At 47.9% G+C, this 22,267-nt stretch overlaps 1 protein-coding gene across 1 annotated transcript in view; it reads left to right on the plus strand.

Annotated features, from left to right (window-relative positions):
• Positions 1 to 7,935: 7,935 nt before the first annotated feature.
• The window catches only part of grin2ca (glutamate receptor, ionotropic, N-methyl D-aspartate 2Ca), a 36,313-nt gene continuing 21,981 nt past the window's right edge, over positions 7,936 to 22,267 (plus strand). The window contains exons 1-2 of the mRNA XM_088437437.1: positions 7,936 to 8,018; positions 21,154 to 21,580. Coding sequence (XP_088293563.1) covers positions 21,170 to 21,580 — 411 coding nt within the window. The 5' untranslated portion in view covers positions 7,936 to 8,018; positions 21,154 to 21,169. The remainder of the gene's footprint in view (positions 8,019 to 21,153; positions 21,581 to 22,267) is intronic.

A 22,267-nucleotide genomic window follows, 5' to 3' on the forward strand; every position in this document is an offset into this window, starting at 1 on the left:
AAAAGCTAAACTAAATCCGTTTCCAAACATCCTGTTTTTAGGTGCGGCCCAGTACCAGTTGATCCACGGACCGGTACCGGGCCGCAGACCTGCCATCGGGCAGCATATGTGTTTGGCGCCACTCCTTTAAGCCATGTGCGCTATTTTCTTCAATCTTTGATTTTGGCATCGAAACAAAAGCAATGAAAGAAAACACTAGGGAGCTGAAATTACACCCGGACGGTGACAACGCGGCAAAGTTCAACATGGCACGACCGCTTAGTTATCACGCCAAGGAGTGTGCCATCCCACGATATGAAAAAAATGGAGCCAAAAAATGTTGAAAATACCGCCACAAGGACCGGAAGGGCTTTTTTGTCCTAAAATGGACATCTCTGTCCAAAATGTGGATTTTCATCACAAATTTCCATGACATAAGCATGCATTTGTAAATACGGATCAGACAAGAAGATGCGGATGATGCTTCTCTTCCGTGCGGCCTCGTTGCCAAGCGGCGCAGGATTTAGCGGCGCCGTCGCCGGTGTCCATCTGCACACCGGATTTGAATCTCGGCTCGGCTGCGACCCGTCTGTTGTCCGGGGCCTCTGGAGACCCGGCGGGGGCGGGGAGCGCCGGCCCTTGCCAGGAAACATTCCGGCAGCCTCCCAAATTGCGGAGGGCACCTTTGGCGGCCGGGTGACGCCCCCCTGCTGACGTTTCAACTTTGACCTTGGTGCTGACAGAGACGACATGCTAAACTGTTTGTCATATTAAGCACTACAAATCTATATATATATATGTATATATATACTTTTTTTAAATAGTAAGCCAAGGTTCTGTCCTTCCGAGGACCTAGATGTTCCAATGGCTTCTTTCTATGCATCGAAACAGATGCACTACCAACAGCGGCCAGAGGCGGCGCTAAGAACAGACTAAGCCGAACAAGGCACACATCCGTAACTGTACAAGATCAGTTCCAAAAGACCCAAATTATTTCACGGAGCCCCTGCAGTTAGGCCGCAGACCCCACTTTGAGAACCACTGCTCTAAAAAATGCATAATGAACAAGTCATAACATTTCCTTTTCAAATTACGAACAAATTATTGGAAAATGAAACAACCAATGTATGCCGTAAAGTTGAGTTTGACAGCCATCCCTGACCTCGTGCGTCTCCAAAAGCCACAAGATTTTGTCCGATCGCGATCAAGATTTCGTGAGAAATGAAATGAGCTTTCGGTGAGCTTCCGCTGCCTTTTGTTCGCATGACAAGAGAGCGATTTGGAGCGCCGGTTTGCACGCTCGCATACGGGCCGGGAGTCCGCCCCGCATGTCGCTTTAGGGCAGCTTAGCAAGTGTTGTTTACGCCCTCCAAATCCATTTTTCTTTCTTCACCCTGAGGATTACAAAGCCGGCCCGGCTGCCGCGGCGGGAGAGCGGCCAAAATCAAGCGCGCGTCGCTGGTGACACCTCGCCTCGTTTTCCATTTGCGCTCCTTCAAGCAAAAAGCGCCGGCTTGGCCGATGTGACCTGTAGAGGGCGCCCTCTACGCGCTTTTGGAGAGCGTCCTCTTCGAGGCTGCACTCGAAATAGATTGCCTTCAAACAACCGAAAACTCATTAAACATCAAAGATCAAGACTTTTGGAGGTCGAGTTCGAGACAAGACCAAGACTTTTGGAGGTCGAGAAAAGATCAGGATTTTTGAGGTCGACATGGATTCAGGACCGAGACTTTTAGAGGTCAAGACGGACACAAGACCAAGACTTTTGGAGGCGAGGCAAGACCAAGATTTTTGGAGGTCGACATGGATTCAGGACCGAGACTTTTAGAGGTCAAGACGGACACAAGACCAAGACTTTTGGAGGTCGAGACAAGACCAAGATTTTTGGAGGTCGACAAGGATTCAGGACCGAGACTTTTAGAGGACAAGACAGACACAAGACCAAGACTTTTGGAGGTCGAGCTCAAGAGGCCGAGACAAGCCCGAGACTGTTAATGGTTAAGACCGAGACAAGGTCAAGACTTTTGGCGGTCTAGTCCAAGACAAGACCAAAAACTTTAGAGCTCAAGAAGGAGACAAGACTAAGACTTTTGGAAGTCGATTCAGAGACAACGCTTAAACTTTTGGATGTTAATACCGACACCGTACCAAGGCTTTTGGATGTCCAGAGCAAAACTGCATCCGTCAAAGACAAATCAGTACATTTTCTTTTCGACAACAGTTGTCGCAAAACAAATTCTTAGCAATTTTTTTTTCAGATAGGGCAAATTTGACAATTTCTTTCTGATCGCAGCAGCAGTATCAGCCATGATAGTAACAGCGGCGGTCTTGATCCGGTCTTGATCAAAAATCCCAAGGCCACAAACGTCCAGAGACAAGACCGAGTACCAATGCCTTCCAGGCTAAAACCGGACCCTTAAAAAGTGGTCTTCAGACCTGTCTCCAGAGCGAGACTGACCTTGACAAGACTGCCTTAAACCTTTCGTCGGTCGCGTCCAGAAATGAAAGGAAACGGGATCCTTTCTTTTTTCTCAAATAAAAACCGCCTCGTCTGAAATTGTCAACAATCATCCCGCAAGTTTGGAGATGAGAGTGCTCGACGAGCGGGATAAATTCAGCCTCCCTCGCGGGACGTACGGCGGCCAATTTTGGCCTTTTACCTGGCCTTTTTTTTTTTCCCTTTCTTTCTTCGCCGCCTCTGTCACGGGAGCGCCTCTGAAAATAGCTGCGGGCAAACCCAGATCAAAAAGAGCCGCGGCGTTTGCAAAGGCCGCCGCCGAGCAGAAGGTTTCATTCTTGGACAGATTTTTTTTTTTTTTTTTCCCTGTCCAGAGAGGCGACGGGAAGGCCGGGCCACAGAGGGGAGAGCATATGCCCGCCTCTCCACTTCCCTTCTGCCAGCGCCGCTCGCATGTGTTACTTCCTCCCCCATCGGCCCACCTGCGCGGACCCGAGACTCGCAGGTTGCGACGCCCGACCGATCGTCCGCAAACGCTAGCGTTACGATGTTTTCGAAACCAGGCAGCGATCCGGTCCATTGGCACGGCGATCGTTTGGGACCGCGGCGTTAGGGTAAAAGAGTAAAAACAAGTCACGTCAAAGTCCCAGAGATTTGAGTCAGGTCTTGGTTCAGATCAAGTCGGAGTCACAAAGGTCCAGGTTCAGGTCGGAGTAACAGAGGTCTGCGTCCAAGTCAGAGTCACTAAGGTCCGGGACCAAGTTAAGTCAGAGTCACGGAGGTCCGGGTCCAAGTCGAGCCAGGGTCACAAATGTCCAGGTCTGCGTCATGTTCAAGTCCGTGTCGCAATGGTCCAAGTCCAACGCAAGCCCAGTCACAAAAGATCCCAGTCCAAGTTAAGCCCTAGTCACAAAAGATCCCAGTCCAAATCCAATCCCAGTCACAAAGGTCCGAGTCCAAGTTTGAGTCGCAAAGCTCCAGGCACACAACGTTTTGCTAGTAATAAGTGGGTTCGTGTTCCAATTAATGTTCTCACAATTTGAAAAGATGTGCCATTCCTGTCACAGCATGAAATTCAATTGGTTTTGTGCAAAATCCCTGTTCAAATCTCACTTCCGCGTACAACCATTTCGGAACCGCTACTGTACAGTACAGATGGGTGGGCGCCTTCTTCCAAAAAAATCTTCTTGTATGGGCGGAGCATACATCAAATTGTGACGCGGGTCCCGTCCCAAAGAGGTTCATCGGCTCCCCCTACAGGCAGATATTTATAGTCGCAATAAATCCTTACCTTGGAATTTGCTCAGTTGCACACTGCAACTTACGTTTTTTTTTTTCAAGAATTTTTCAGCCAATTTGTTTTCGTCGCGTTGGCAAAATTCTTCTTGACAAAATCATAAGATGTATTTTTTCCCGCCGAAAATTTTATTTTGAAGCAGCAAGGGCCTGATTGATCAGGTCTGGGACGGACGAGCTCGGCAAGCCGTCGATTTTGCGGACGTATATTACGGCTCCCCTGCGGATGCGCCACGTGAGCCGCATTGATCGCGCCGCGTCGCGTCCCTCCGCCGGTGGGAGACGGTCCTCGGCCCGCCCCGCCCCGCCCGGGATTCATCCGCGGCGGCAAAATGAAGATTAATGGCTTTTCCTGCTCCGCTACAGTTTGAAATTGTCTTTGGGTTTTGACATTACGCAAAACGCAAGACGCGGCCAGACCGACGAGAGTCACGAGGCTGACAATGACGCGCAAAAAAAAAAAAAAACCCTGAAGTGTCGAAACAGCGCCCTCGTTTTATGTTTAGGAATGTACTTTTTTACTCATTCGATCCCAAACAGGTATTTTTACCTTAATATTTTCATTTTAATCATATTCACTCCCGGGTACTTCTGGACTTTTTTTTCAGGTCTTTCACCTAATAATGTCTAGTAAAAAAATGATGCAAGAACTAACGTTGTCAGTTACTTCACGTAATTGAGTACTAATATGATTACCTAAGTAATTTTGTACCTAATTGTACCTGATCGATTATATTTGCATAAAATAATCCATTCCTTCAGTACTTTATACTTAAAGTAATTGATTACTTTGTGTAACAAGGTCCTACAGTAATCAATTACTTTTGGTACTTAAACTATCAATACTTTCAGTAATCAAGTATCAAAGTAAATCATTACTTCGCGAACTGAAGGACTAGAGTAATTAGCTACTAAAGTACTGATGTAGTGGATTATTTTAGTACTTATTACCTAAAGTCAATTACTTTAGGTACTAAAGCAAACAGTACTTTTGGTAATCAAGTTCCTCGGTAATTGATAATTTCAAGAACGAAAGGACCGGAGTAATAATGTACTAAAGTGCTGAAACAGAGAAAAAATAAAATTGTAAAAATATGTCTTTGTGATTGAACGAGTTCAAGTGAAAGCCTTCTTTTATCAATGGCGTTTGACTCAGGTTGAGTTCTTTGTCTCTCGTCTCTATTATTGATCATTCTGGCCACAATCTATAACCTTTTTTTTTTCTTACTTTAGCAAAGCAGTTGAATCAATATTTGCTTTTTTATACACTCTCAAGTAAAGCCCAAGTAAATGTGTGAACATTTGTTTCACCTCTGCAAACAGATGATGAAGTTCCTCAAACAAACCGTAGAGGCTGCTCAAGCCACGGCGGCCTACCAGAGGCGACAAACCCAAAGGTTCTGGTCCTCTGTGGTTTAAAAAAAAAAAGGCAGAAAAGAAGCGCCGGCGTATTGTCTGAAAATACCTGTGCGACCTTTCGCTACGACTTGACACATTGTGCTGAGTCAAAACTCCAAGTGCCGCAAGGTCGCTCAAGGTGAATCGAGTAATGAGGATTGATGCGTTGGGTGCGCGTGACAGAATGGCACAATGACAATTACCAGGTAGCAAATGTCAGGGGGATTACCATCACATTTTCCAGGCAGCTGTTTATCCTGTGAACTTTGAGAGCAGCTACATTTTGAAAACTTTATGTAATGCACCGTAATATAAGATGTACTTTTTTTTTTTTTTTAATGAAGGCCAAAAGTATGGAGGCGTCCTATAAACCAGGGGTTCAGTGAGGGACTCCTTTTAGAAGCAGATTTTCCAAGCAACCCCTTTGCAAATGTTTGCCGAAACAAAGGGGAAAGGCCCGGTCAAGAGACAGGTGACGAGCCTACAACTTCAATAATGGTGAGTTGCTTGAACATTTGAAGCACGTTTGATGATGTTTAAAGTCTGCAGTTGAATTTGGTAAAAACCGATCTGCAAATTGGTGGCGGCTCTGCACATCAAAATATTTTAATTTTTCTTGTTTACTCGTAAATCCACGCAACACCCTCAAAGTGGCTCGGAAGGATCCCAAGCAGAACCCGATGTCCTCTGCTGTTTGAAGCATGATGAAATTCCCTTTAGTCATCATTTTTGTCAAAGATGGCCAAACGCTGGAACGCCGCCAACTCCTGCACTTATGAAGACAAGCGGCTTAACGACATTTGGAGACGGAACGAGTCCTTGTGGAACCCGGGAGAGAATCACTTAGCCAGCGTTTGTTTTCCGTCTTAAATGGAAAAGCCCAAATTGGCACCTTGGCCCAGAGAGGGGAGAAGTGTCCCGTCTCACGTGAGCTGCCGAAGGACTTTGCTCCGGTCCGTTTTCAATCATAATTTCAATGTTTCCTCCTTGAAACGGTGGGAATTTACAGTATTCCTAACCGTGTCACATAAGCACGCGTATGTGGACCAATTTGGCCAATCGGATTTCAGTTTGGAGAAGTTTGGAGTGTGAATTGAGGCCACTGGATGCTCTGCAGAAAATCACTCAACTGTTGAAGAACGTTCACGACCATGACGATCGTTCAGGCTTCCAGCCAACTGTGTTAGACCATTTGACTCTTGACTTCAGGACCGTCATGGACTATCATATTAAGTGCTTCAAATAATACATGATCCCAAACCAGACATTTGCTTTGTCGATAATCCCGGCCCGCCAACGACTGCATCCACCTTGAGGTTTAAAACCCGGGATTCTTCGGCAGACGCGTCCATTGGCCCAGACAGAAGAAGTCCGGTTACCTCCCCCCGTCCTTGACGGACGAATCACCGACGCAGAGGGAGAAAGTCGCGATCCCTAACCGGACCTTTGCTTTCGGTCGTCAATCCCGGCCCGCCGACGACCGCGCCCGTTTTAAGGGTCAAAATCTGGGATTCTTCGCCAGACACTTCCAACGGCCCGTCCAGAAGAAGTGCAGTTGTCTCCCCCCAACCTTGACGGATGGATCGCACTTCGCGCGATCCCCGACCAGACTTCGGTCATTAATCCCGGCCTGCCATCGATCGCACACAACTTGAGGGTCAAAATCCGGAATCCTTCACTCGACGGTCCCAAAAGCCCGGACAAAAGAAGTCCGGTTACCTCCCCCCAACCTTGACTGACGGATCGCCGGCGCCCGCCAGGGGAGCGATTCCCAGAGAGAGCGAGTCAAGGGCAAACCTGTTGATGTGAGCTACAGCGAGACCTGTAGCAGAACGCCACTAAGAGATTGTGATGACGCATTAGACGGCGACGGGAGGGGAGCAAAATCAAAAAGTGTCCGTGTAGTTGCAGAGTGTCCAGGAGGGAGGAGGGAGCCCAACGGAGTGGAGGGAGGGCCAAGGATAAATCCTTACTACATAATCATTAGAGCTCACAAGCCTTTCCTGTGACACGCCGCGTTGCAGTCAGGATTAGCGGCGAGAGACCCGCCGACGCCGGACGCCGGACGCAGCCGGGACGGGGGCGAGGGACCAAACGCGGGACGGGAAGTGAGTGAACGAGTGAGTGAGTGAGCCCCCCCCAAAAATCACCTGAAAGGAATTTTCCAAAGTCGGACGCTGGTCTCGCTCGCATCTGTCCCCCGCGCCGGCGCCATCTGCCCGGGCTTTGATGGAGCCGGAATGCCAGGCGAGGGTGAGGAGGGGAGGCCGGGGGGAGAAGAAGACCGGGGTCACCCTGAAGGATCAGCCTCAGAAGGACAGGTGTCCCCACGCCGAGATGGAGTACCGCTCGGAGGGGGATTTGTTCCGCTAAGTTTCCGACGGTCCTTCGGAGGCTCGTTTCCCTGCCGGGCTTCCATCCCCTGCCGGGACCGGGATTATTCTTCTTCTCCCTCAGGTGGCCGAGCGTCTTCAAAATAAACGCTTTCGCTCGCTCGAAGCACCCTGGGACGTTTTTCCCGGAATCCAAATGTCTCACCTTCCCGAGCGGAACATTTAGCCAAAAGTGTGAAGAGCCACCATGTGTTAATTTGCGCGCTCTGATATCGCTCCATCACGCCGCATCATCGCACCCCCACCTCCGCCCCTCCTTTTCCTCAGCAGCCAGTGATAATGTGACCTTCTGCCAAAGTGCTGGAAAGCATGCCGCCGTCGCAGCGGGCTCCTCTGTTGCTGCTACTGAAATAGACTCAAACAAGTGCAGGGGGAGGAAGGGGGGAAAGAAGAAGAAGGGGGGGGGGCGGGGGCGACGGAAAGGGGAAAAGAGGAGGATCAAGGACAGGAATGAGCGCCGACAGTTCCGGGCTGGATGCGGATCGCCGACGCAGGTAAGCGCTTTTTCATTTGCGCTTCTTTCAAACAGACGCGCTTCCCAAAGTGCTCTCGAGCCCCGCGGAGATCGTCTGGACGTTTGAACGCAAAAGCTCGGGACCTCCGCGGGGACTCGGGCGTCCCGCCGGGCGTGCGCAAAGGTGCGCGCAAACTGTTGCTGGAAGTCGCCGGGGGGGACCCGCGTCGGCGAGGCGCCGCGGTCAGGAGTAGATCGATGAGTCATTGTAAACGGCGGGAGCAGCTCGTCGATGGCCGAGAGGCACTTGTCGGGACCTGAGCGCTTCCCGCCGATCCCGAAGGGTCGGCGCCGCCACTTGTGGCGGCTGAAAAGAACGCAGCAGCTGCAATCCATAATACAATCCGGCGGACTGATCGATCCCGACGCCGAAGGCTTGGTTAAGGTCGAAAAAAAAAGCTTACATTGACTGGCCCAGAATAACCAACTTCGTAAATTGGGCGTACCGTAGGATTGGACGAAAAACTGTTTGAGAGTCAACGTTAATGAGTCTTTACAGAATGCAAAGAATAGACACAAGCTGACTGTTTACACCAGAGGTGTCCACATTTTAGCTCAGGGGTCACAAGAAGGCAAAGCTCTTCCCAAGTGGACCAAAACGATCAAATCGTGGTTTGCGACTTGAATACCACGTTAGTTATTAGTGACGTTCATTGCCCGCCTGGTCCCAATTTCCTGCAAATGGCGATGCGACTGCAAGTGTTATGCCTCTATCAAAATATGTGGTTGTCCAACTTTTTTTCAAGGAGTACGGTGAAGTGCAAAGGAAATGAAACCGAATCAAAAAGTGCGTAGTTTTGGACGCTGGGTGGCGCACTGGCATAATGACAAACATGACAGAAGTCATAATACAAGTAATGGCACTGTGTATTGTGACATGAAACCGTAACCATGTAGCCAATTATCAGGGGACCTGAAAATCAACCTTCCACGAATATTGTCAAATTAAAACAAAAAAAAGGTATTTTTAAGTTAAAGTTTATCGGACGCAGACATTCTTTTTGGTCTTTGTTTTGTTTTGATGTTTTTATTTTTTAGAAGAATTACGGTAATTGAATCCAAAAGGTCGACTTACATGCATAAATTCAGACTTCCATCATGGACTCCAGCAACGTTTCCATCTACAAACTTGTCCTCATCCTTTATTTTTCAATGCGCGTTTGAGGTGTCATTGTGGAAATTGCGTCACTTTAATCATATAATTCTACAGAGAGACATTTTTCAAAGGCCGGCGGGGGGTCAACGCCCCCAAAGCTTTGCGAAACGTGAGGAGCAAAATAAATCTATCAGGCAGCCTTTTCATTCCTTTTGTTACCCCCGCTCACGAAACAATTCGTTGTCCCGCATTCAATCTCGACGTGGCCGACCTGCGGAAATCCGCGGGGATTATTAGCCGAATCCTCGCCGGAAACGGGCTGGATGCCGAACGCGGCGCGCCAGGAGGACGCGGCCGAAAGTCTCAAACGAGGATAACCAAAAGGGGATAAAATATGACTTGTTTGACCTGAGTATGAAGGGGGCGTGTAAAGAGTGGCGCGGGTGACGAATGGCTCTTCATTACGCTACTTCAAGCATGTCGTCCTTTTGAGTAATTAGATCCACTGCGATGTGGATGTGTAAACACAAACACATACGTTACAAGTCCCTGAAGGACAATTTGGTTTAGGTAGGCTTCACACGTACTACAACAAATGTATGCGCACGCATTGCAGGTACAGAGCAACAAGTTTATCTTATGTATTCGGCGGAGAAGAAAAGCTAGTAGCAAATCGACTGAAGTAGTCGAGGACGGCGCAACGTCATAAGTACCATTCATTTTGGACTATAAGCCACTCCTTTTTTTTCTCATGCTTTGAACCCCGTATCCATTATCTGCAGTGCATTTGTGTCTCGTTCGGGCGACCTAGAACAAAACAATACACGAGGAAGGAAGACGAGGGACTTGAAGCCTTTTTACTCGCAAGGAGAGCGGACGGAGATGTGCACCTTCGCAGATCTCCTTCCGTTTTGTATACGCATGATGTCCACCCCTCTTTTTCTTCGTTAGGGTTGGCCCTAGCTACAAACGTGTCAGCTCACACTTTCTTCACAAAAACAATGGGACAACCGATATAAAATTCAAACAATTTGATAGCCACCAGGTGGCCATCTCCCAAAAAACAAAGGGAGGCAGAAGACGACACGATGGAAGTTACAACCTGCGCCTTATAGTCCGGTCCAGTTGATATTACATAACAACAATAACAATTTCGTTTTTACGGTGTATAATCCGGTGCGGTTTATAGTCCAAAAAACTCGATTCAGTTACCGGTTCGGTTCGTCACATAAAAGGGAAGTGCTTGGGCATACATATACTGTACTGTATTTTCTTCGGAAAACGGGTCAAAACGGCTCTTTGAAGGTTAAAGGTTGCGCTGGAGCGAAGGCTTGTGGATATTGTGAGCAAAGTTGATACGCAAAGCTCCAACGGCTTTGATGGCGAAGACTTCCTTCGTTAACTTTGACGGTCGATGAATTGGGTCTAGCGCGCAGCTCGGCTTGCCTCGGCTTTAGCGCTTTCAATGACGCCATCAAACGTTTGCGGTAATACGCGGAAGGGAAGCCATCAAAACATAAAAATACAAACACTCTCCAATGCCATTCACCTATCAGAAGGGGGAGGAGCTAAATCACCGGAAATCACCAGACGGAGACTATTTTAGCGATTTATAAACACCCGACGGCCGCAGATTACACGGTCAAGTCGGGAGGCCGTCATAGCGTCGCAGGCGGGAGGGGGCGGGATTAAGCTGGGAGGGGGAGGGGTTAAAGCCGGGGGCCGTTCATCGCCGCGGCGCCGTCAGGTGTCGGGCCGAGCTCTCTGGCGCCGGCCTCTCCGGAGTTTTACGGCCGCGCTCGCGGGCACGCCAGAGTTCCAATTGAAATTCATAGCGCGCCGCCGCTCGCACCTCCTCCGACGCGTCGTCCCTGCTGAGAAGCAAAACCCACACGCCGCAGGCTCAGGTGGGGGAGGGAGAGGAGAGGCATCTCCATCCTTGTCATTGTTCTGGACGCCTAGCATGTGCGCGCACGTGTGGCGTGGCTCGCGCCATGTGAGCGTTGCCGTACGACGCCAGAACCCGCAGGGGTGTCCCAACTTTTGTTTGGAAAAGAAAGCCGGATTTGATCGAATAAATCCAGAAACTGTTTCGAAATTAATAAACCAAAATATCTGAAGGATTTTGCTTGCGATTTGATTTAAAATATTCAGTTTCATAATTGTAATCTTTGAAACTCTTGCTACGTCTTGGCACTGATTGAGGTGTTTTTCCACTTTTTCAGAAAGTACTTTCCGCAAACCATCTTTATTTCTGATTGTCTAGTAACAAAGTTTGACAGACTTTTCTGATTATTTGGTTAACATTCCTTTAGCGCAGCTCCATCTAGTGGATGCATAAGGCAACCCCAGCCACTACTGTAGCTTCTATTCTATGTGCATTATAATGCGGTCTTCCCTTATATGTTTTAAAATAAGCCATTTATTAAAGGTGCGACTTATAATGCAGAAAATGCGGTTATTCCTAAATGTTTTATTAATCACCTCTTACTGGAGATTAGATAAACACAAAAGTATATTCTTAATTTCTGCTTGTCTATTAATAAAGTTGGACTGACTTTTCTAGTGGATGCATAAGGCAACCCTGTAGCTTTTGTTCAATGCGCCTTATAATGCGGTGCGCCCTATATATGAAGACATTTTTTTTTTTTGAAGGCGCACCTTATAGTGCAGATAAAACAGTATATTGAAGAGCTGTGAGGTCAAGCAGATTTGTTTAAAAATTCTCTCTCTAAATTCAAGTCAGGTGGAAATCGGCTTTGAAATTCGGGAGAGGAAATCCCTCAGATGGGAGCTAACGTACTAGACTCGATTTTCGCCGGCTGCTGTTTGAACAGTGGCTGCATGGGTAATGTAGCAAAAAAAAAAAAAAAAATCCTACAGTACTACGCTGGCCCTCCAAGACAGATTAGGACAAAAGTGGTCTGCTCATATGTGGATTAGCAGCCGTGTGTGTGCGTGTGCGTGCGTGTGTGTGTGTCGGGCAGCCGTCCAGTCCGCGGTGACAGCTGGAGCGGCAACGGCGGGGCGGTCCGGTTCCGCACGGGCGGCCGGCGTATCAGATTAAGCCGCGCTCCATATCCACAACATGGCCGACGGCGGCCATCGGTCACCTGTCAGTCGGGGTCGGCCCGCGGGTCAAAGCGGGAATGTGCGCGTGGCGGGCCTCTAAGCTTCAGGTAAACATGCAAGCGACGTGTCGTGGGAAAATGGATTACGTCCACCGTGGTAATCCGCAGACAACAAACGCTTTGGTGCGCAATCTGCTCCAAAAGGCACCGAGCGAAGGGCGCCGTTCCCGCCCTTCGCTACGGAATTTTATCGATGAGACGCCCGGACTGTTCTCGCCAGACTTTTTTGAAGCAGAGTTCTCACGCCGAAGTTAGAATTCTCATTTTCAAGCAACAATTCCGTCTTTATTCTCAGTATTCTCTCTTTAATGCCAGAATGATGAAAATAGAGTTCAGAGAAAAGTCGGAGTTCTCACTCGCGTGTCTCGAAATGTCAGTAAACTTCAGAAATTCGCATTATGACGTCCTAATTACGAATTTCTCGACATTCTGGCCTAAAAATAAAAATTCTGAGGACAAAGTCAGGAATCTGAGAGAAAAGTGAGAATCCTGTTGTTGTTAGCCCCCCCCCACTGGCCGTAATCCTCTTTGGTAGTAATGTGATGAACGATCGAATGGCAATAAAACAAAAATCCCCATGACAGTTGTAGTTGACAGATCCCGGCCGCGTTCCCATCGGGATGGGGAAATCTTTTAATCGGGGCTCCATGTTGACTTTTACAGCCACCCCACCCCACAACCTGGCACGTTAAGTCCAAAATAGCATCAAATATGCGAAATATGACATTTTAGTCGCAAGTCCAAACGAGCTGGTCTATATATATACGCACATATATATATGTATAGGTAACTGGACTCTTGAAAAAATACGTGTTTGGGATTGAATGAGTTAAGCGTAAACGTGTGGGGAAAAATTCCAGGCAGTGTTGAACGAGTGAAGCGTAAATGCGAGGGGAAACCAATCGCAGGCATTGTTGCGCCCCGCGAAGGGCCGAGTCCCCTTCAAAGCAGCCAAATGAGTGTTATTTACCGGAGCAAACGAGCAGCGCGCCACGCGCACACATCGTGAGCCTTTATTGGCACTCGTAAAGATGATATTTTGCGCTATTTCCGCCAGGACGGCCTTTTCAGCCAATAACACTCCATCACGTCTTGTCTGCTTAATGAAGAGCCGCGGCCAATAAACGTTGCGCTTCCCCTGTCACAGTGCAGCCCCCCCCCCCCCCCCCCCCCCCAACTGACGTCTTAATGGCTTTGATTAAAAGCGCCCGCTGCCCCCTCGCTGCTCCTCCAATCAATTAACAGCATATAAGATAAAATAAGATAAAATGGCCCTGATTAGCACGCCCGAGATAAGCGAGATCAACCCAGCGGGATTTTTGTCGAGTCAGACTTTTTTTGTTGTTTTTTTTTAAGCGGTTGCTTTTATATACTTTTTTTTCAGAAGGATCCAACAATCGTTGGTCAAATAAGGAGTAATTAAGTATTAAAGTAAAGTAATGGATTACTTTAGCACACAAAGGAATTCCCTTTATTGTTTTGCAGAACGCCACACATAAGCAAATATTAATACCCCTTTGTGTGGTCAGAAAGAAAGAGAAAAAAAAATCATAATCATGTCAAGTATTATTGATCCGGGCCGGGCAAAATGCGTGCATTGAATGTCTTGAGTTTTAAAGTAAAGAAAAAAAGAGGGGAAAAAAACGGAAATTCCTGTCTTTGGGATTGAATGAGTCTGCTGCGCTACACCCCAAACACTTTGTACGGGTGGAAAAGCTGCAGCTGCGGGTGTGTGCCAGCACGCGCTCATCTAGCGGAGACGCTTCGCAGATGAGTTAATTAGCTCCGGATTGAAGCGGATTAGGAGCAAAATTAAGCATGTAAACACAGACTGAAAGAGGGGCACTTGATTGGCAGGGTGTGGAAGGGGCCTTTTAGGACCCCGCCAAAAACAAAGACCTACTTGATGGCTCTGCTAGACGCTAGCTAGGTCAAAAAGCTAGCTAGGTGAAAAACAAAAAAAATCACAGTAATATACAGTATATGTTTGCTCACCAAAAAACCACCAAATTAGAAAAGGCAAAGCACAACAGCAAAACAAATCCTGAAAAGGTCATCACAAAAAAAAACTAAACACATTAGGAATACACACAGCAAATCAAAAATGATAAACAGAGATAATTAGACAAACAAAAAAATATATAACACCAGATCAAAAATCAGATAAATAATAAAATCACCAAAAGTATGCATTGCTAACAGAAAACAAAACCACATTAGAAATGACAAAGTAAAACGACAACATAAAAATCACAAACAAGGTCAGCGCAAATAAAAGAAAAACACATTAGAAAACATGGCAGCCAATCGAAACAGAAAAATAATTATTTGCAAACAAAAAACATATTTTCAACCTAACAGATTGTTAGAACTCTGCACCAACATAACAGTAACACACCTGATGGGCTTCACTAGTGGAGAGTGCCCCCTGGTGGTGAGTAAAATAACTCATTCTTCCATCTCCCTTCGCTTCCAGCTAATTGCCCCCTGGCGGCCAGTAAAAACTCCCAAATTGACAGTAATTGTGATCGGTATGTTGTGGAAGGTGAAACGCGGGACACGCCACCGCCCCTGCCTGCGGATTGATCGTTTGAGGTTGTTTTCATTCAAGAGCGAGGCGCTATCGATGACGAACGAGGCCGGCGGCCGCCGATCGCCGTATCGATCGGGCAGTGGAAGGAGCGACAGGTGCGCATTGTTAAAACAAGTGCGGCGCGGGCCCGATGGCCGGAATATAAAAGAGGCCGTTAAACGCGGCGTGACGCGCGGGCTTTTTCCCGCTTCGCGTTAACGATCGGGATGCTCGACTGATGGCGCCTGTGTTTTGGAGCCGCCGTCAGGTAAAGAAATTGACAAGCCCAAAGGAGCGGCCCAACACGCAATCCTGCGCTTGCGAAGGAAACGGCGGAATAGCAAGTCGCCACAAAAGCGGCGGCCGTCGCGTCCTCGTCCGCTCTTCGAAATTGTCGGAAACGCGCCGCTTCTCAAACGGAGGCGATAGCGATTAGCCAGCGCCGAGGTGTCCAAAGCGCGGCCCGCGGGCCATTTGCGCCCTGCCATCCACTCCGCATCTTAAAAATACAATTTTGGGCGCGGCCCACGATGCTATTTAAATAAAAAAAAAAATTCATATATATATGAGTGTCTTTGGACACCCGTAAACTAATAGCTGTTAGCAGATAAAATATAATAACGTTTCAATACAATTCACTGCAGTGGTATGAAAGATACGTTTTTGTTTTCAAATTAAGAGCAAATTAATTGCAATATTTTTTTTTACCCCCCTTTGCAGAGCATCGTATGCCTTTGTTTCGGTGGAGGGTCTACATCTCAGTTCTCAAAGCGTCCACTGCCAAGCTATTATCGCTCGCCTGCATGACATCGCACTTAAAAAAATCATGTTTACATTCAAACATATGTAGTAAAATGATTTTACCTGAATGCACAAAACTCCTGGCCTTGAATCACTGAGTTTAAAAAAAAAAAAAAGTTGTCCACGCCCCCTTTTTTGCCCTCTTTACAAAACAAAGCAGGCCACATTGTGCACAATGTAATTTCCAACGGGAAGCTATGCGCATCGTGTCCATACGAAAGCGTCTTCACCTTATCAACAATATTCAATTTACGCTAGCAGATAACATGCAGGCGGATATTGCAGCTATCGCCGCTTCCCTCAGCTCAGTAAATATACGCAATGAATGGGCCGGACCATATCGCCTCTCGCGGGCTAAACCTTGCGACCAAACCTGTCCTCCCATTACCATTTCTCCACTCGTTTCAATTGGCGGCGGCCACGCTGGAGAGCGCGCCATCTGACGCGTCTGTCGCAAAGTCAAAAACAGCCAGAAATTCGCTAGTGTACGGCGTGCTACATTTCGCCAGTAGCGCTTTGTTTACGACGTATTACCTTTTTCATGTATCTATTTATTCTTGACTTTATGCGGCTTTAGTATTTTACACATACACACACGCACCCAAAAAAATATGCTACTTGTTATTTAAAAGTCTGCTTCGTCACTCAATTTAACTTTGCCTGAAGGACAGATTGGATCGACATCAAATAAGACAAATATAATTACAACCAGGAAGGATTAGATCATCCGGAAAAAAAAAAAGGGTAAAAATGAGTGTTTGTGACAGGAAACTTCAAGGAAGCAAGCTTTTGTCCTTGTTATTTTTATCGCGCCTAAAGAGACGACAAGCCGCTTGCTTTTCCGTATGGGGCGTCAACGGCCGTATGACTTTAACGCACAAATAAATCGCAAATATGTTTCCCCGGCCTAACGCCGCACCCTCTATCTCGTTTTTTTTTTTTTTTTTTTCCAATTTGTACGTTTAACGAGGCCGACTTTCATGAAGTGCGGCTTGCTGTCAAAGCATGAAATTTGTGCGGCGGGCGGGCGGGCGAGATGAAAGCGCGCCGCAGCGAGCGCCGCCATCTATTTCCGTCCCGAGTTCATGCTCGACAAAATAGCGGGTCCGCGCCGCCGCCCCGCCGCCGGTCATGCGTCTGGGCTTTCCAAAAGGGATGCCCCGGCTGACTTTTCATCCCCCCGTCAGGCTCCCGTATTTTTTTTTTTTAGTTTTATTTTTAGGGAAGTCATCGCTTCCCAAACTGAGCTATTGACGGCTATAGATCATGGCAGTGGAAAATTAGCATATTTTTCAGACTGTAATCCGCAACTTTTTTCTCATGATTTGAGCCCTGCGGTTTATGGTCCGGTGTGTCTTGTCCGCAGTTTTTTTACTCGCCACCAGGTGACAATCCTCCCATCAAGCAAACGTGTGAAAATTGGTGACGTTGATGTGTATGTTTATACATGTAGATATCAAATGTCGGTTTGAATAAATAATTAAATATTTTAAAAAAAATCTATACACCATCCTTCTGATATTACGACCTGTGGACTACCCGTGGTTTTTTCGTTTAATTTTTGATGCTGCCGCTTATACACCGGTGCAGCTAAACATCTGGAAAGTAGGCAAGAGCTGATATTTCTATTCAAATCAACTCAAGTCACGTTGTGAGCAAAAGAAAAAAAAAACAAAACAGGCTGAGCCCATTCAACATTACACTGGCGAGGCGTTCACTGACTGCTCACAATGTTGGAAATCTGAAAAGCACTTACCACGCAACAAATATATAACATACGGATATAAACGCAAGAAAATGTAAAGAGATTAGGAAGGTGTGATTTATTCTATATTGCTATCGTTCTTACATTGTTACGTCTTATGGACGGTCACATATAAAATAGCAGCATTTGAGCCCAAAATTATACACAAAAATTATATACAAAATCTATACACAGCTTATATTGGGGGAATTCCAGTATTTTCGGAACATGCCTGTGTGCCATCCTTGGGTAAAATAATACCAGAAAGATGTGGAAAAAAATGACCCAAAAATAAGCAACATACTGCACAAGCGTTGACTTAATGTTGAACCCGGGTTATAGTGGGGCAACACCCAAAAATTTCCAACCGCTGTACGTCGGGACGTCCTAAGAATCCCTATCATCGCCTCTGGCGTCACGTCGCACGCCAGCGTCCATCAAAACGGCGCGCCAAGGTGTCCACGCGACGCCTTACAAGAGATAGGCCCCTAATTCACGGGCTAATCTGATTAGCGGGGGAGCGCGGGCTGCGACAGCACCCCCGACGCTTTGGGGTCGATGCCTTGGGCGGGGGAGGGAGAATGACCGCGTACGTGCTCGCCATGCTGAAAACGCCGCCGCCTCGCCCGCCGTCAAACGGCGCCAAGATGAAATGACGTTATCGATCCTAAACAGACGCGTTGCTGGACGCTGTGCTTTCGAGACACGTGAGGTCTTGAGATTTTTTTGTTTTTTTGGATGTGAAACTGTCCTACAAGGCTGAATTTTCAAAAAAATCCCGGGGGCGCTATTGAGCCAGTGTTTTTTTTTTTTTTTTTTTACAGCTTGTCACTGCAAATATAATTACGCATGAAACAATTTAGTGGTAAAAGCTTCTTGGGAGTTATTGAGGGTCTTTGATTACCGTAATTCCTGTATTATAACGTGCGCCTAGAATCCTTCAATTTTCTCAAAAGCTGACAGCGCGCCCCCGTTGGGCCTTATACAGTTTTCATTTTTGGGGGGCAAAAAAAGTTCAATAGCCATGTGAATTCTTGAAATTCTACCTCTGCATTTCAGTTGTTTGTTTAGATTTGTTTACCATCAACAATTTACAACTCCCTGTGAAATTTTGATATGCTAGCTAAGCTCCAATTTTGAAGCCTATTATTTAGCCGTATATTACGCGGGACAAGTAGAAGTAGAGTTCGGAGGCTGAATTTTCAATCGCGGGTCTTCTTGGGCTCCTCGTCGAGCTCGTTTTCAGCCTGTAAATTTGGTTTGGACACCTGTTTGGATGGAGCAGCAGGAAACAAGAAGGTTCTGCGCAATGTCATTATCCATGTTTTAGCTGCGACAGCACGGGACTAGTTTGGGGGTTAATGCCTTTGACGGGCGAGCGCGCTACGTGGTCCAAATGCTTAAAAGGCTCCCGACCTTGCACGCGTTCAATCAAGACGGCCAAACAGCTGAGGCGTATGCGTGAAGGTCAAACGCCGGCGAGGATGCGGAATTAAACCAAACACTGAATGAGTCATCAATAACTCGCTGACAAGAGCTCATCGTCCACACGCACGCGCCGGCGTGTAATTACGTTTGACTTTGACGGACATTTTTTTTTTTTTTTTTTTTCCCACGGGCGCCATTCTCGGTGCGGCGGTGAACCCCCGTTTCTCGCAACAGGTGAAATAACACAGGCCGAGCCTTGTCCTTTAAGATGTTATTAAGTATTCATATTAAGAATTCAAACGAGTGAGCTACCTTGCGGAATTCAACCGGCCACAGCGGCCGTTTTCGGCAAAACGCTCGTAAACGTCCGCAACCGTTGCTTAAACCCGTACTGAATTTCATTAAAATCTTAAAAATTCTGGCCTGTTTAGGAACTGAAGATAGAAAAACGCATGCCTAATAACGGCCATTTTTGCCTGTCCTAACATGGCCGCTGTGCCCAGTAAAGGGTTAAAATTCCTGTTTTGATTTCAAACGACCTGGTTGCAGCACCAACACAGATTAAACATACCCGCGCGTTCAGAAATAAGGGCAACATAATTTCAACAAAACATCGACACATTCGGCCTGTTAGACTACTGCACCCGCGCAACAGTAACACACCTGATTGCGTTTACCAGTTGAGAGAGCCCCCCTGTTGGCTAGGAAAAAAGCTGCAGCTACCAAGTGCGCTTGCCAAGCCTGCTACAATCAAGGCGGGCGGGCTGTGAAGCCTCCCGGGATTACGGAGGGATTACAATCTATTTCACCCCACCGGGACTCCATGGCGGGCCGGCTCCCGTCTCGGTGTCAACGACGCCCCGCGCTCCCCCAGCTCCTCCCAACGCCACTTTGACACCTTTGGCAAAAAGTCCTTCTGCCCGGCTGGTCGCTCCGGCTTTTGGAAGCGGTAAATTCAGTTCGCGCCGGAAAATCCCGTCCATTAGCAAGGTCGCGCAAAGAGCTGGGATTAACCGTTTGGGGATTCATTAAAAATTGCGGCCGCCAATAGGGAAAGAAGCAGATGTTTTGGACGGAATATCATATATCATAAATTGTGATCGTATCCTAGATAACATTATGACTTTTTTCACGGAAATAATGAATACTTACTCGAGACGGTATTTTGCGGTACACGCGGCAGCCACATTAACTGCCGTTTGGAATACAATGAGGCATTCGGAAGAGAGATCCCGCGGGGACGAAAAAGTTTGAGAAGCTCCGTCAAATGATGTCAGCTGACGCCAAGCGCCAAGTAGACCGTTGGCAGATTAAGTCTGAAAAATTAAGCAAGAGCCTCAAGCGTAATGTCAGGAGAGAGAGTGGGCCGGTGCCGCTGGAGATGGCGGTGGCGGCGGGGGAACAAATCCTCTTGTTCTCCATTTGTTGCATTAAACACTGGCCGCCATCTGTTGTGTTGGAGCACACGAGGCAACAGCAGCGAGGCGGCAGATGCCACCCGAAGAGCCCCGGTCACGGGCCCCGCGCCGCAAACTCTAAAAATACCGCTTGAGCTGCCGCTAATGGCTTCTCGCGAACGGCGGAACGGGCGGCGTCGGGCCGCTCCAATAAGACGGCGAGCTGCGCTGTGGATTACTGCGTATTTGCGCTACGCGCCCAAAAAAATAATAATGCCACAGGACGCTGCGACAAGTCTGTAGTCAAGTCCGCCTTTACTGACTTCGAGTCAAGTCCGAGTCACAATCCGAGTCTAAGTCAAGTTGACAGAGATCAGCAAGGTCCAAGATTCAACTTTACTTTGCCACTCAATTCGATCAATTTCATGATGCTTGACGCTCTTCGTAAAATAAAATGACGAACCGACGGATTGATGATTACGCTTTGGTTCGGCTTAAAAAAGAAAAAAAACGGCAGACCGACAACGGACGGGGTAGGCATGGCGCCAACGAACAATGACAGACTAGCTTAAAGGAGTCAGAGTCCGAGTTGGTCATCGTCCCGCCGTACGAGGTCAGAAGCAGGCTAGTAAAAACTCTTGACTGACGTGACGAGGTCAAAAGCCGACGTGATCAAATCCGAGTCCAAGACGAAAGAAAACCGGGTCAAATCCCACCCAGCCGCATCTGACCGCAGCCTCGGCTTTAACGGACTTCAGACGGGGCGGGTCAACATCCGGCGGGTGGTGTCCAAAGCCAAACGACCGATATGCCATCAGATTTTTCAATCAAAGCGATTACAGAGATAGAGCTCGCCCAGAAACCAAAAATGCAATCTTGAATGAGTGTCTTTGGAACTAAAAAACCGCATCTAACGCCAGTCCCATCCGTTGACCTCTTCCTGCAGGCAGTAGGTGAGTGAGATGGGCGTTGGTTTGAGCGCCTCCTTGTGGTGGCCGCTGCTGCTGCTCTACAGCGCCGGCCCCCGCTGCTCGGGCCGGCCTTTCGGCATCCCGGCGCCCGCCGTCAACGTGGCGGTGGTTTTCAGCGGCTCCGCCTACCAGTCCGAGATCAAGGGGCGGCTGAGTCGCGAGAACTTCATGGACCTGCCTCTGGAGGTCAACCCCATCACCGTGCTGGTCAACAACACCAACCCCCGAGCGCTGCTCACGCGCATTTGCGACACGCTCTCCGCCAACCGCGTCCATGGCGTGGTCTTCGAGGACAACGTGGGCTCCGAAGCCGTCGCGCAGATCCTGGACTTCATTTCCACTCAGACCGGCGTGCCTATCGTGGGGATCAGCGGGGGCTCTGCCGTCGTCCTGCCGTACAAGGTAAGAACCGGGCTTCTAGAAACTGCTTACTTACTGATGGGACCGGGTCAAAACCCGACTTAACGTCGAAAAACACTCAAAGGAAGCGGATTGCGGTCTTGGTGCCAAACGACGTGAGGAGGGAGGGTCAAACTAACATTAACCCGGTCTTGTCCGAAAATGCCAACCGGAAATGAGAAGTCCACCCCGAGGGACGCTTGGGTCCAGCTCAGCGTAGCAGACGATGCTTGATTGTGACCCGTTGGCTCCGTGGCCCAATATGAAACCGAATCCCAGCGCTAGTCTTTGACCGCTCAAGCAAAACCGCAGACACAAATGAGAAGTCCCCCTCTAATATAAACATTTTCCTCCAGGGGGCGCCACAAAATCGATCAATCGAGCAATTGTATGTTCTTTATATATTCGAGTTTCAAAACAGAAGCATTCTGCCGTAACCTGACCATTTTTAACTCAATAAATCCCCAAAACGAAATTCTATATAATCCCATGTGTTTATGGTGATACCTGACACACATCAGTGCTTTGGGCTTCTGTATATGTGGTCTCAACACACTTTGCCAGGTTCTTGTGACCTTTGTCTGTCAGGAGAGACCGGACTCCTATTAATCTTGCTGTCAAGTTGATTTTCTCCGACACGGTTCAGTCGCTGACACTCAAAATGACGTGACGGCGGAATTTCGCCCGCAA

Source organism: Hippichthys cyanospilos, chromosome 16 (genome assembly GCF_059441005.1).
Source record: "Hippichthys cyanospilos isolate Australia breed blue-spotted pipefish chromosome 16, RoL_Hcya_1.0, whole genome shotgun sequence".
NCBI lineage: Eukaryota > Metazoa > Chordata > Actinopteri > Syngnathiformes > Syngnathidae > Hippichthys > Hippichthys cyanospilos.